Source organism: Scardinius erythrophthalmus (genome assembly GCF_964197995.2).
Source record: "Scardinius erythrophthalmus genome assembly, chromosome: 7".
Lineage (NCBI taxonomy): Eukaryota > Metazoa > Chordata > Actinopteri > Cypriniformes > Leuciscidae > Scardinius > Scardinius erythrophthalmus.
Genome location: NC_138227.1, coordinates 8543539 through 8559730, shown reverse-complemented (window position 1 = coordinate 8559730; position 16192 = coordinate 8543539). Strand labels below are relative to the sequence as shown.

General features: G+C 39.8%; 1 protein-coding gene across 1 annotated transcript in view; it reads left to right on the top strand.

Moving 5' to 3' along the window:
- Positions 1-15950, top strand: part of slc8a2b (solute carrier family 8 member 2b) — a gene marked incomplete at its 3' end in the record, with an annotated part of 106677 nt that extends 90727 nt beyond the window's left edge. Inside the window, exons 6-13 of the mRNA XM_081371091.1 lie at positions 923-1378; positions 2668-3044; positions 5028-5131; positions 7632-7649; positions 8179-8303; positions 11395-11494; positions 12056-12334; positions 15574-15950. Coding sequence (XP_081227217.1) covers positions 923-1378; positions 2668-3044; positions 5028-5131; positions 7632-7649; positions 8179-8303; positions 11395-11494; positions 12056-12334; positions 15574-15950 — 1836 coding nt within the window. The remainder of the gene's footprint in view (positions 1-922; positions 1379-2667; positions 3045-5027; positions 5132-7631; positions 7650-8178; positions 8304-11394; positions 11495-12055; positions 12335-15573) is intronic.
- Between the last annotated feature and the right edge of the window lie 242 nt (positions 15951-16192).

The following is a 16192-nucleotide window of genomic DNA, read 5'->3' as shown; positions in this document are numbered from 1 at the left end:
AACTTTAAATTTCACCTTGGTTGACATGTTTTTCATCCTGACAATCCGAGACACTGTACTAAAAAGTTTCTCAGAGGAACACAAAAGTTTTGAGAGAAAACACAAAAGTTTTCAGAGTAAACGCCAAAGCACTGAAATATAGTTGTTTTATTCCGATCTTATATTTTTTCAATAACCATGGAACCCATAACCATGGGATAGTTCACCCAAAAGTGAAAATTCTGTCATTAATTACTCGCCCTTATGTCTTTCCAATCCCGTAAGACTGGATTCATCTTCGGGACACAAATGGAGATCTTTTTGATGAAATCGGAGAGCTTTCTTCCCTCCATTGACAGCTTCACACTGCCACTTTGACGTTTCAAAAAGTTCATAAAGCGATCAGAAGACTAATCCATGTGATTTGAGTGGTTTAGTCCAAAATTTTACACAATCGCTTTATGTGATGAACAGATTGAATTTGGGCTTTTATTCATTCATCAATTCAGACTAAACCGCTCAAATAATATGGATTTGTTTTACGATCTCTTTATGAACCATTTAGAAGCGTCAAAGTGTCCGTTGCGAAACTCCAGAAAAGTAAAAAATAACTGTAAGCGATGTCCATACAGCCAAGGTGCTATATTCCATGTCTTGTGTAGTATAGTGATAGCTTAACGTGAGGAAGAGGCTGAAATTTAAGTTCTTTCCCTCAGCTATAAGTCTCAAATCTAATTTGCATTTGACTCACAATTTGTGAGAACCAATTCTGTTTGGTTGGTGTCATTGACGTAAAACTTGGCAGAGTGAGTCATATGCTCACATTGAGCATTGAAAGCCACAGCTATTTTCAGGCTTGAAACAGCACAAGGGAGAGTATATCATGACAGAACTGAAATTGGACTTGCAGAACTGCCACTGACCTTTGAATGTTGCTTGGCAGGTGATCCGTATCCTGAAGGACCTGAAGCAGAAATATCCAGATAAGGAGCTGGATCAGCTCGTAGACTTGGCCAACTACTACGCCCTCCTTCATCAGCAGAAAAGTCGTGCTTTTTATCGTGTCCAGGCCACACGCATGATGATTGGGGCCGGTAATGTGCTGAAGAAACACACGGCTGATCACTCTCGCCGCACTGTTGTGGTGGGCGGCACCGAGCCTTTGGAGGAATCTGATCTGGCCGTCTGCAGTCGCATCTCCTTTGAGAGCGCGCATGTCCAGTGCATGGAGAACTGCGGCGCCATCATGATACCTGTTGTGTGTCGAGGAGGCCTGGGGGAGAGCACTTTCTACATCGACTACTGTACAGAAGATGGCACGGCCAACGCTGGATCAGATTATAAGTACTGCGAAGGGACGCTGGTGTTCAAACCTGGAGAAACCAAGAAAGACATTAAGGTGAGAAGGAGTGAAAGGAGAAAAGAAAACATTGCTTGAAAATCCAGCTTAAACCAGTAGATGGTTTTGTAGTTTATATCTTGTCCCAATGGATCATTTATGCTCATTATCTGGTCCCAGCTGGTCTAGATGGTTAATCAGTTGGGATGGTCTCAAGTATCCGAATATTCAGAAGTGTCACTAATGATTGATCATGAAAAGTATTTGCATGAACTTTGTTGTTCTATACGTTTCTTTTTTTCGTACGTTTTCTAATAACATGTCCACAACATAAAGTTTGGTCCAGCAGAAACTGGTAGATGGTTTTACATGGTTTCTGCCTTGTCCAAACTGATCATTTATGCTCAAAATCTTGTCCAAGCTGGTCTAGCTGGTTAAGAAGTTGGGATGGTCATAAGTATCCGAATATTCGGAAGTGTCACCAATGATTGATCATGAAAAGTATTTGCATGAACTTCGTAGTACTACACAATTCTTTCTTTGTAAGTTTTCTCAGAACATGTCTACAACATAAAGTTTGGTCCAGCAGAAACGAGTAGATGGTTTTACATGGTTTCTACCTTCTACGAGATGGCCCAAGCTGGTGTAGATGATTAATCAGTTGGGATGGTCTCAAGTATCTAAATATTCAGTTTGAATATTCAGATACTTTTATCTGAACAGAATTTTAATCAGTTGAACAACCTGCAAGTGGATCTGGTCTCGACTAGTGATAGTCTCAAGTATCTGGGTATGTGATACCAATCACATCGGAAGTGATACCAATGATTGATCATGAAAACAGTATTTGTGTGAGCATTGCAGTACTATAAGTTACTTTCTAAGTTTTCTTAGAGCATGTTCACCACATACAGTTTCTAGAAGTCCTAGATCAAAAGGTTTAGTCTAGTACTGATTCTTTTACATCCATTAACAGGAATCTTTCATGAACAGGTGAGTCTCAAGGACAATGCTTTATTCTGTACCTTAAAAGCCTCTTAATCTTTCATGTTGTACACTTCCTTTGAGACAAACATCCACTCTTCTGAGATGGACAGGGCTGTGTATCCATGGCAACAGGGCTGTAGAGTCTGTCATTGGGGAGTGACAATGATTGACATTCTCTTTGCCAAAAAGACAGAGAGGATTCAGAATGACAGATGCATTGATCCGAAAAATTAGAGCCCTACAAATCCATGTGTGATGAATGTTAAGTCACTATAGTACTTGTCCACGGTGCATGTTCTGAGCTATACTGAAGTAAAATCACTTCACTGAAAGTTTATAGACATCTGTATGTCTCTTTCTAGGTGGGAATCATCGACGATGACATCTTTGAGGAAGACGAACATTTCTTTGTGCGTTTGCTGAATCTGCGTATCGGTGATGCGGAGGGTATGTTTGAGAGTGACGACACGGATCAGGGTCCCAAGGCCCGTCTGGTGGAACCGCTGATGGCTACGGTCACCATCCTGGACGACGACCACGCGGGGATCTTCACTTTTACAGACCACATGGTGCGAGTGAGCGAGAGCGTGGGCACCATGGAGGTGACGGTGGTCCGGAACTCTGGCGCCCGTGGAACCGTGATCATTCCGTACCACACAGAGCCCGGATCGGCCCATGGGGGAGGGGTCGACTACGAGGACACACACGGAGAGCTGGAATTTGCCAACGACCAGACAACGTGAGTGTGCTTCTGTAAAATGACAAAATAAATCAGATATAGCTATGTTTGGCTGTGCATAACTAACTTCCACGATGTAAGAGTGTTCTGGGTGGTTGCCAGGGCATGCCTATGTAGTTGCTAGGGTGTTCTGAGTTGTTACTAGAGATTTGCCATTGTGTTCTGGGTGGTTACCTGGTGATTTTAGCGGCTAATAGAAAGTTTATAGACAGTTGCTATGGTGTTTTAGTGGTTATTATTAGGGACTTGCTTGGCAGTTTCCAGGATATTCTAAGTGGTTGCTTAGGTGCTCTGAGTGGTTGCTAGTGTGTTGCTAGACAGTTGCGAGGTGTGCTTGGTGGTTACTAGAGAGTTTCTAGGGTGTTCTGAGTGGTTACCTGGTGATTTTAGTGGCTAATAGAAAGTTGATAGACAGTTTCTAGGGTGTTTTAGTGGTTATTATTAGGGAGTTGCTTGGCAGTTTCCAGGATATTCTGAGTGGTTGCTTAGGTGCTCTGAGTGGTTGCTAGTGTGTTGCTAGACAGGTGTGCTGGGTGGTTACTAGAGAGTTGCTAGGGTGTTCTGAGTGGTTCATAGAGAGTTGCTCAGCAGTTGCAAAGGTGTTCTGAATGGTTACTTACTAGAAACTTGGGTAGTTGCTAGGGTGGTCTTACTGGTTACTAGAGAGTTGTTTGGCAGTTTCCAGGATATTCTGGATAGTTTATTAAAGTAGGTATTCTGAATGGTTACTAGTGTGTTGCTAGGCAGTTGTTATTGTGTTGTTAGTGGTTAGTAGAGAGTTGCTAGGGTGTTCTGAGTGGTTACCAGAGTTGCTAAGCAGTTGCTATGGGATTCTGAGTAGGAGGTTTATAAGCAGTTGCTACGGTGTTCTGAGTGGTTACTAGAGAGTTGATAGACAGTTACTAGAGAGTTGATAGACAGTTGCTAAAGTGTGCTGGGTGGTTACTAGAGAGTTGATAGACAGTTGCTAGGGTGTATAACTGTCTCAGTGATCCTCTTGTCTCTGGATATAGCTCTGGTTCCTCCTACAATATGATTTTTCTCCCGTTTTATCATCCAGCAGATGAAAATGTCTGATGATGAAACTCCTCCCCTGAACAAGACACATGATTTGAGACATTACAGTATATACATTTGGCGGGACTTGTTCAAATCCCTGGAGAATGAGCTATAGCGAGCTAGCTTAGTATGCGTGAGCCAGTGAGATCAGTTAGTGGATGCAACGTTTCCGTCTGTCTGGAGTCTTTTCTGACTATGCCGGATGAACCTGACAGTGTCCTACATTATGGATGAGCACTAAACATTTTCCTGTGTGCATGTCAATGCTGCACGTAAATCCAACCCTACTCAACAATGTAGCGTCCTTACAAAGAGCATTGTGGATTTCGTTTTTTTTTTTTTGTGTAATGAGGTTTATAATAGGAGCATGTGTGTCTGTGAATGTGATTAAATATTGACATGCAGCCTTTTGAAGTGATTTAAATGCTTATATTTTTCCATGATCCGTGAGCATGGTTTTGTGCCTATATGTGTGTGTGTGTGTGTGTGTGTGTGTGCGTGCATACATGTGCACACGTGTGTGTGTGTGTGTGTGTGTGTGTGTGTGTGTGTGTGCGCGTGTGTGTTGTATCATTCATCAGTTCTTTTAAAGTGATTTCATGTCAGGGTGGAGCGCTGCTGTTAATGACCCCTGAGGAATGGCATTAAGTATTTATAATGGTGTGTGTGTGTGTGTGTGTGTGCGTGTGCGTGTGCGTGTGCGTGTGTGTGTGTGTGTGTGTGTGTGTGTGTGTGCGTGCGTGTGCGTGTGTGTGTGTGTGTGTGTCATTATGCAGTTCCAGCTTTCTGCCATTTTCCTTTTTCGTCTCAGTTTTCTGTCACTTGTCGCAGTAATCGATGTGAGACTTCAAAGCCACCACCTGAATTTCTGATTACTTGTGGATATTTGTCTGTGTGTGTGTGTTTGTGTGTGCATGTCTGCAGTCAGACCTTTCAGGTGAGGATCATTGATGACGAAGAGTACGAGAAACATGAGAATTTCTTCATCGTTCTTGAGGAACCTCGCTGGCTGAAGAGGGGCATATCAGGTGTGTTTTACACTACGAGAACAAGAAAGTAGCTCTATTGGTTTTAGAGTGGTTTTGGGAATTCATTTGATATTCAGGTTCAAGTGTTTTTCAATACAGTTGGCTTAGCTCCAGCCCTAATGAGCTGCCTATCTAGACAGAAGTGGTTCAGCTGATTTCAAAACTCACGGTTCAGATCATATTTCGGTTTTTGAGTCACGGGTCAGATCATTTTTTGGATCTGCAAAAAAGATCAAATACACCAATTACAAACATAGATAAAATACAATATGACAAAGTTGCAAATAAATTAACTGTAGTATTCAGGTACAGAAATTTTATAAATAGGCCTAAATGTAAAATGACACTCTAGTGTTCACTGTATAAATTAAATACAGATTAATCTTTGTTAAAGATGTGTTTTGTTGTTTGATTAAAATTAATGATAGATAGTCAGCAGGTATTTATAGGCTGCTGTCACTCTAAGGGCCTGTTCACATATCGCGTCTTTTGCGCGCGCAAGTTCGTTATTTCAAATGTAGGCGCGTGGTATGCGCGCTCATAATGGAAGCGACGCGGTCACGGTGCGACGCGCTCGTTTTTTCCAAGCGCGTCCGCGCCACATCGAGATAAAAACTTCTCAACTTTTCAGAATGCCGCAAGCGCACCGCAGGTCACGTGACAAGAACCAAGCTTAGCAACGACAGACGCCTCCGGAGCGCAACCACCCGAACGCTTTGGAAAAAGGAGAACGCGGTGCGCCTAGCGTTTTCTATGCGTTTTAGGCGCGATATGTGAACGCCGCCTAAGACTTAATGCATGGATCCAGTTTAATGATACGGTTTATTTCTCAACTGTTTGCGTTCACTCAAGACATAACCGACTGTGTTTACAAGAATACTTGCCAAGACAGGTATTTTAACATATTTTATGTGTATGTGTTCTTTCAAGCTCAAGGAGATGCTGAATCATTTCGCCTCTTTGTGTGTGCGTGCTTCAGCATGCGAGTACCAAATTAAGTTCTCTTTCGGCTCTTCTTGTCCCATGTAACGGAGGCCAGCTAGCATCCTTGTTAGCATGCCTGCCTCCCATGCCGGACATGTCAGTTCGAATCCCACTCGGAGCATTTCATTTGGTGCCATGACCCGGATAAGACTGGGGTTTTGGGGTTGAGTGTAACTGAGGCCAGCTAGTAAGAGCTGTCCAAATTCTGTGTAAACCTCACTCCCCTGGCCTTAAGAGGCGCGTTAGGGACTGATGCTAGAGACTGCGTCATTGTTACCGCCTCCACCTCCCATGCCGGACACGCCGGTTCAAATCCTGCTCAGAGCGGGTCGAGTTGGACCGGAGGGATTACATTTGGTGCCGTGACCCAGATAGGAGTGAGGTTCAGGGGGATGAGTTTAATGGAGGCAAACTAGTAAGAGCTGTGCGTGTAAACCTCACTCCCCTGGACTCAAGATACTGTGGTCTTTAGCGACCTTGTTAGCGCTCCCGCATTCTATGCCTGAGACGCCGGCTCGAAGCAGTGCAAGTAGCATCGGAGGGTTTACACTCGCAATATAATATAAAAGGGACTTTGCACTGTTTCTTGCGTGCATCATATGAGTAGTGCTATTTGTCTGAGCGTTTCAAATCACTCTCTTTTGAGGTGCCATTTGTTTGCTGTTTTAGGGTTTATTCACACGTAGTGCAATTTTTATTATTTTATTGATTTGGTGTTATCAGCTACTAATGCAATATGAAGAAACTTATGAGCATCATATGATACAATGTCATTGTAACAAAGTATGTTGTTATGGGAAGAAGGTGGCGGGAACCGACAAACATAATAAAACAAACTCAAAACGAAAGTAAAAACGGCAGCCCCTCACTCACGGACGACTGCCGACACATAAACAAAACATAACATAAAAGTCCAGGCCTGGTCCTCTCTTGTCCTTCACTGGCATCACTCTCTATTTAATGCTTCCACTCCTCCATGAAATACGAGACCAGTGCGTCGTGCAGATGCTCCACCATTCTCTCACGGCCCGGCCTCATCCTGCTTGCCACAGTCATCTATACAATGTTGTAATTAGGATTTTGTGAAGACAAAGATGTGCTGCAAGGCGGTTCCGGCAGAGAGAGCATGCTCTTATGTGCGCTGTACCAGAGTTTGTTTGGAACTGGACCGAGACCACCTCTTCAGCTGGGTCTCGGTACGGTTGTTTGGTCCGTACCTGAGTGTGAATTCTGTATTCACACCTGCCCAAAATATCCGCACCAAGGGGGGAAACGAACATGGGTTCGATTCAGTCGAACCAAACAAGACAGGTGTGAATAAACCCTTAGTATTCAGAGAGGCAGCTCACTAGGGTTTGGAACAGGACCACGGCTCCGAGATGTGTGTAGATGCGTGTGTTTGTGTGTGTTTGTGCGTGTATGTGTGTGTTTCTGTGTGTATGTATGTGTTTATTAATGGAGTAAACTCATCTTCAGCACTAACTCCATCTCTCTTGTCCCTCCTTACACCACGCAGCCCTGCTGCTGAACCAAGGTAAGGTTTCAGATCAACCTCTGATCAAACTCTGACATGTGTCCACACTAATCCTCATGTTACACACTCAGAAGAGAAGAGAAAAAGGCCTAGAAGCTTCCCTGAACCCTTGAGGGACACGATTATGGTGTGAAAAGAGGGACCGCTGAAAGAGAGGAGTTCAAAAGATTAGAAAAAAAAATCTCAATGGTCTAATCAATCTCAGTTTATACGCTCTGAATCTTTTTCACTCTGAAAGAAAGTAAAATGGTTGTAAATGGCTTTTAATGTGGACTTAAAAGTTTGTAAATCCACAGTCTGGCACAGAGGCATCACATGCATTCAGAACATCTCTCAAAGCCTGATTTCAAACCGTGTTGTTTCGCTTGTGTGTGTGTGTCGTGGTGTTGTACGTGGTGTCGTATTAATTGGTCGAGCTGTTATGTTTTTGATTGACAGGGAAGGGGAATGCCCTCCATTTCCTGCCTGTTGTATCTCATTCTTTTCTGTCTTCTGTCTGTTTCTTTTCCTTTATCGTGTGTCTCTTTAGGGGATCCGGAGGCACAGTTGAGCACGGAGGAGGAGGAGGCCAGGAAGATAGCGGAGATGGGCAAACCTGTTCTGGGGGAGCACAGCCGGCTGGAGGTGGTGATCGAGGAGTCCTATGAATTTAAGGTATTACATCTGAAAACCTGGAAAAATAGTCAGTCCATATTTTGTTTATTTTATTTATAAAAAATATATATATATATACTTCTGTGAATTTAAACATCTAGAAACATTGGATTTTATCACATTTTATTTTATTTTATTTTTTTAATTATTACAAAAATTTTATTCATATAAATTAAATAAAAAAATATATATTTTTTTTTTTACTTTTTTTTTTTTTAGTGAGAAGTCCTATGAATTTACTGTAAGGTATCCCATCTGAAAACATAAAAGCAGTCAGTCCATATTTTATTGTATTTTAATATTTAGATTTTATTCTAATTAGTCTAAGGTAAAGCATTTTAATTTATTTCAAAGAAATCATGATTGCATTTTTCAGTCTTACTCCATCTGTCCTTCAGCCTCTAAAAAGACATGACATGAGGTCACATGGTGAAATCATGCATGCTGATCTGTTCTTCATGTACAGCGTTCAGTACAGGTCTATTTAGGGTATGTGGTATAAGGCATGAAAAATGCACATGCATCATTGATACCAGCCCATAGCTTGTGATTTCCAGTAGATTCCCAATGTATTCCTGCACATGATGGTTAGAATTTTTTTCTTCATATTTGCAGTGCATAATTTTCAATTCTAACTGTTTATGACTATTTACAAAAAAAAAAAAAAAATTTGAATCTCCCACTTAATGATTACCCGGGGTGAAAAGATGCATTATGTTTTTCAGCTCTGTTCATGCTTGTTGATGACAGCAAAATTTGATGGGTTGATTAAATTCTGATGATATGAATATTACACTCATATATCAGATCAGTGGTGCTAAACGAACAGTTGTCAGGTTCATTAGGTTGGTCATGATAGTAATATAAAAAAAAAATCATTGCCAGCACTTCAGTGGTCCAGGTCTGTTTCTTTGTTTCTTTCTTTCTTTCTTTCTTTCTTTCTTTCTTTCTTTCTTTCTTTCTTTCTTTCTTTCTTTCTTTCTTTCTTTCTTTCTTTCTTTCTTTCTTTCTTTCTTTCTTTCTTTCTTATGTGTGTGTGTGTGTGTGTGTGTGTGTGTGTGTGTGTTTGTTATTAAAAATAATATTTATGCATATATATTTTTATTACATACAGTGTATTGTATTTATTGTATACATATATTTATTTTTTATTAGTTTATGTTAACAAAAATCACACCGAATCTGATATTTTAAATTCGGAAAATATATCATAATAATAATACTATTAATAGTAATATATGTATTTATTTGTATTATTATTATTATTATTATTATTATTATTGATAATATTTATGCATATATTAATAATTTATTATATATAGACATTTATTTTTATTATTGTTTTTATCAAAAAAATCACACTGAATCCAATATTTAAAATTCTGAAAATATATAATAATAATAATAATATACAGTATGTATTTACTGCCATTTATTATATATTTGTTTATTATTTTGTGAGCAAGAATCACATTAACTCTGATATTTTCAATTCTGAACATACATAAATAAATAATGACATCAGAGTGAACAGTGACATCAGAATGATTTTTTATGTCAATCTAACTTCTTGTCATATATCATAATTGTGCATAATATTAAATTATATTATGACATTTTTTGTTAATAATATTGTGACAAAAATATCAGGATAGAGTGACACCATTACAATGAGAGTCCCAAAAAACTAGCGCAGTCCCAAGCTTTTCACTAGTAGTTCAGTCATTTTATGAAAAAGGGTTGAATAAATTGCAACAGAAGCAAACTCAACTGATTTTGTATCCTCAATATGTCCTCAGTAAGGTAAGGAAAAAGGAAAGGAAAGAAAGGAAAAAAAAGTCCTGAAGAATCCCATTGGGGAAAGATTAGAAAAAGACCCAAATATAGCCTCTTCATACCTCTAAGCATTTTTTTTCTTACGTGAATAGTGTAAAAAATTTAACCTTTAGATATCACCATGAAAATTACTGAGTTGATTACTTACATCAAGACAAACAAAAACGTTTTTTGAAATTGTTTGTTAATGACAAACAGTGCATAATCTAATTACGTATGTGCTAATTTGCATAAATACCACAACAGATCTAAACATTGGCGATAGCCAGGGGAAAATGTCTTGTTGAATCTTGTTGACACATCACAGTAAAATACTTAATGTTAAGGTCTGAATGGAACCCATTTAGGCTACCCATGAGCATTAATACATAGAGGCAGGAGGAAGTACTTTAGAAACCAGCCATTATTAATTATTATTGCAGAGATGGGGTTTGGGTCTGGGTCCGTGCGACTGTTTCTGGGGATTCACTTTTTATTTTACCTACCTTTTGTCTTCTGCATTCTCCTTACCATTGTCTCCTGTTCTTCCCTCAGACTCGTCCCCCAGAAACAGTCCCACAGACCCAGCCCCAAACCCAATCTCTGCAATAATAATTATTAATAATGGCTGGTTTCTAAAGTACTTCTTCCTGCCTCTATGTATTAATGCTCATGGGTAGCCTAAATGGGTTCCATTCAGACCTTAACATTAAGTATTTTACTGTTATGTGTCAACAAGATTCAACAAGACATTTTTGACCTGGCTATCGCCAATGTTACGTAATATGTAATTAGATTATGCACTGTTTGTCATTAACAAACAATTTCAAAAAACTTTTTTGTTTGTCTTGATATGAGTATTCAACTCAGTAATTTTCATGGTGATATCTAAAGGTTAAAATTTTTACCTTATTCATGTGAGAAAAAGAATGAATAGGCTATATTTGGGTCTTTTTCTAACTTTCCCCTAATGGGATTCTTCGGGACTTTTTTTTTTTCCTTACTCAGGACATTTTGAGGATACAAAATCAGTTGAGTTTGCTTCTGTTGCAATTTGTTCAAGGTTGACCCCCATTTTGGCTTAAAATCACTGGACTATAGTGATTATCCAGAACTGTGACATGATGCATGATGGAGTTTCTGCAAGCGTCAAGCGAGTTAAAACACAAGTTTATTGTGTCTGATATGGACCACATTAATGAAGTCATGTGAACAACCTTAAATGTACTGAATCCTGTAGTCTAAATGTTGCCAGTGATCTGTTGCTGTGTTTCAGAGCACCGTTGATAAACTGATCAAGAAGACTAACCTGGCGCTGGTCATCGGCACTCATTCCTGGAGAGAGCAGTTTGTGGATGCAGTGACTGTCAGTGCAGGTCTGTCTGTCTGTCTCACACACCTTTGTGTTCTTCAGCAGTGTGTTGGATGTGTCTTTTGAAACAGGAATACATTGTATGAGTCACACTGTATAAATGTCATTCCCTCAGCGATACACAGACTTAATAAAACACATAATGAGGCTCTTTCATTCTCTAGCTGGTCCTCTTAAAAGCTCAGTCTCAGAAGCTTCAGCAATACACAATAGCTCAGATAAAACATGACTTGTTTTGTAAGCATTTGTGCACTTTTCTTTCATGGAACAGAACAGAAGAGTGTTCAGTGTGCAATTTTCTATAACAACTTAAAGTGCACCATAAAAGTACCATAGAAATGGTCCGTACTGTTTATTTCAAATTCATACAGTATTTATTTTGTTATGATGAAACTTGTAAAAAAATGGTTTGGATTGAAGGATATAAGGTTGTGTGTGTATGGAGGTGCATGGACAGTAAGTGATGTGAGACTGTCATCTAGTGGTTAGTTGTGTTAATGACCGCGCATGTAATATTGTCCAGAATGGGGTTGTTTAAATCTTTAATTGTGTGTGTCATCCTCAGGTGATGGAGACGATGATGAAGATGAGGGTCGAGAGGAGCGTCTCCCGTCCTGCTGCGATTACGTCATGCACTTCCTGACAGTGTTCTGGAAGGTTCTGTTCGCGTTCGTTCCGCCCACGGAGTACTGGAACGGCTGGGCCTGTTTCGTGGTGTCCATCATTGTAATTGGCCTCCTCACCGCGGTCATCGGAGACCTGGCGTCTCACTTCGGCTGCACTGTCGGCCTTCGGGACACTGTCACCGCTGTCGTGTTCGTGGCTCTGGGCACTTCTATCCCAGGTGTGCTTCAGGACATTTAATCCAGTATTCAGGGGCACTTCAGCCACACTTTAAAATCTCTGAATGACACTGCATTAAATAACACAGCAGAAATGCAAGATGAATTTATTGGGAACAAAAATGCACAAACATATATATATATATATTTTTTTTTTTTTTTTTTACTTCTGACTTCAGTGTCCAGATACTTATTGGGATCAATGTATGGTATATCAGTGAGATTTTTTTGAAAGAAGTCTCTTCTGCTCACTAAGGTTGCATTTATTTGAACAAAAATACAGTAAAAACAGTGATACTGTGAAATATTATTATAATTGAAATTAAATTAATTTATATGTTAGATATATGTTAAAATGTATGCATCGTTACTCCAGTCTTCAGCGTCACATGATCCTTCAGAAATCCTTCTAATATGCTGATTTGCTGCTCAGGAAACATTTCTGATTATTATCAGTGTTGAAAACAGTTGTGCTGCTTCATATTTGTGTGGAAACCGTAATACAGTTTATTTTTTAGGATTCTTTTATGAACAGAAAGTTCAAAAGAACAGCATATATTTTGAAGTAGTAATCTTTTGTAATATTATAAATGTCTTTACTACCTATTTTTTATCAGTTTAATGCATCCCCGCTGAATAAAAATATTAATTTTTTTTTTTTATTTTTTTTTTACTTACCCCAAACTTTTAATGGTAGTGCATATAGTTTTATATCACAATTTAGTAAAAATAAATGACACAAAAAACATTATTATTAATAATAATAATATGAAATCTAAATAACTAATGTGTGTAGATCTAATTATATTATATTATATTATATTATATTATATTATATTATATTATATTATATTATACATTGCCGGCCAAAAAAAAGTTGCTGTTTGGATTTAAAGGGATACTTCACCTCTGGGAAGATGAATGTGTATTTAAAATAGGTCATTTAAGTAGAAGAAATGTGAAGAAATTTTTGAATTTGGAGCTTTCTAGACTGAGAAAAGCCAGAAAATGTATTTTTGGCTTATGTGGATGAAAGACAACAACTCCCAGAATGCACTTGCTTCGCTGCCTTAGGAGGCCACGCCTACCGGTAAGAGTGCGCAGTTGTAAACAACAAAGCTAGCCTACGTGATGAGTTTGCGAGGGATTTAGAGATCGTCCAAAATGTCCGGGATTCGGCTTTTGCGTTCTACAGTCGCCATTCATCATGTTTACTGTGGCGAGCCGGACGAGGCTGACGGCCACGGGAGAACAGCGCGAGGCCGGTGGCGTCATTACTGAGACGCGCCGGGTCTCGCATCTCTCACGGAGGAGCGGGAATTTTTCTTAGCAATGGTAAAACGCACATCAACCGATCACTTGTTTAGCGTTCATGTAAACACTACATTCAAATTCACCAATCAGAATGAATTCAGTTAGATTGAAAGGTGTGCATGTAAACAATGAATGGCGACCGCAGAACGCAAAAGCTGAATCCCGGACATTTTGAACGATCTCGCCCGCCGGACAAGTCCGGGAAAAGGAGGATGGTTACTTACTCATCTTTCTCCTACTATTCAGCTTTCTCCGCAGAACAAGAGCCTGCTAGCTTAGCTTCCAAAGAAAGACTGCTGACACTGTGTGTACATTCTGTGAGTGAGATCCCACCCTCTATGGGCGGGCTGAAAACATGCGGAACAACGCCTTCTACTGCCTGTAGTCTTTAGCCTCTGGCCAGAAAATCCTCCGATGACGTAAAATGACGATTTTTGCGTCATCGGAGGATTTTTTCCAGACAAAAAATACATAAATCTCTTGTCTCAGGGGGATATGAGGGTGGAAAGCATGGTAATTCGAAAATACTACAGGTTTTCTACTAATACAAAGCTTAATGCTAAATCCTGAAGTAACCCTTTAAATAGGCAATTGATTACGAGTATATTATTGGATCATTATTACAGTGATCGCACATTAAAAGTGTTTGGGAAAATTGATGCACCTTTTCATGGAAATATCATCATAACATTTATTTCCATCAAGACGTGCATACATTTTTGGTCAAGATCTTGTATTGTCAATGCAAGTCTCGTCCAGCACATCCCAGAGACTTTCAATGAATTCAAGGTCTGGACTCAGAGGAGCCGATTCATGTGTGAAACTGATTCTTCATTCTCCTCACAAACATTCTTTCACAGTTTGAGCTGGATGAATCTTGACACTGGACATATTCATCCTGGAATATGCCCATAATGTGTCTTCCTACATGGTTGTTTAAGGCGAGACACTACAGGTGAATAGGGTAAAATTTTAAAATAATAGATATCACCATGAAACTTCCTCAGTTGATTACTTACACAAGCATATAAAAAAAATGTATTACAAGTTTTTGGAATGTGTATGTTTAATTATGCAAATTAGGCATTATCTCATTAAATATGCACGATTTTGCATATATTTTCGGTAGATAGATCTGAACATATGATAAAGCCAGGTGCAAAAATTCTTTTTTCATTTTGTTTACACACAAGATGAAAATGAAAACTCAGAGGGATTTCAGGATATATGCTTTCATTGCCTAGGAAATCAAAATATACTGTCCATGTTTTATTAAAATGTCACATAAATCAGGCCAGGAATGATTTATTAACAAATCCCTCTGAAAATATCTTCAGAATACTGCTAAGTGTATAACTGGAAAGTTTGGTGTACATAGCTGCTACAGAGGCTGAGATGTTTGTTCTGGAAAATGATAAAAACGGCAGTTAAAGTTTTAAATAGCTCTAAATGATATTTCGTCATTAGCTTTAAATCCCCCTTTGGACATTCACGATTGGTTACTGGTAGAAAGGAAATGCCCATATTTGGGTTACATAGCGTTGTGCAGGAGACTCAGAGCTTTACAACGATACCGGTCATGACAGCCTTCAGTAAACAGACGTTAACTCGGCATGTCGTGTTGGAATGATAACTTCTTGGTAAATTCGGTAGAAAATGACTGCCGCAAGTAAACAAAATGTATAAAATAAACATCTTAATGTATATTTTCAACGTTTTCTTTATAGCAGCTTGAAAGAACACATATTGAAGGAGTAAACTAGCCCAACATCTCAAAACTGCATGAAAAATCGATGTTTTTGCCTGCCGTGTCTCGCCTTAAGAAATGAAAAGCTACACAGGTATTGGCAAGTTTATCGGCCTTGTTCATTTATAAGTCGACCACTAATGCCTATATTTTCTCATGCTCTTTATCTCTCTTTTTCAGACACATTCGCCAGTAAAGTCGCCGCTACTCAGGATCAGTACGCAGACGCCTCCATCGGAAACGTCACCGGCAGCAATGCCGTCAACGTGTTTCTGGGTATCGGCGTGGCCTGGTCCGTGGCGGCCGTGTACTGGGCCATCAAGGGCAAGAAGTTTAACGTGGACCCCGGATCATTGGCCTTCTCCGTCACACTCTTCACTATTTTTGCCTTCGTCTGCATGGCGGTACTTCTGTTCCGGCGCCGACCGTCAATCGGGGGAGAGCTGGGCGGCCCTCGTGTCTCGCGTATACTCACTACACTCCTCTTTCTGGGTCTGTGGTTCCTCTATATCCTCTTCTCCAGCCTTGAGGCCTACTGCCACATCGAGGGCTTCTGAACGGCCCTGCAGAGAGAGGGAGGGGGAGGGGGGAGGCTCGGAGCCAAGAAGCTACACACATCAACACACAAATTTGCACACACACTTACAAAACACGTATTTGGTAAAACAAGGATCGTTCAAGTTAGATGTATCGAAGAACCCTGGTAGATAATTGGTGGAAGGTGGAAGAAGCTCAGAGAAAAACAACAAGAGATGGACAATGTTTGAGAGAGATGAAAGAAGAGGAGTTTATGAATGCA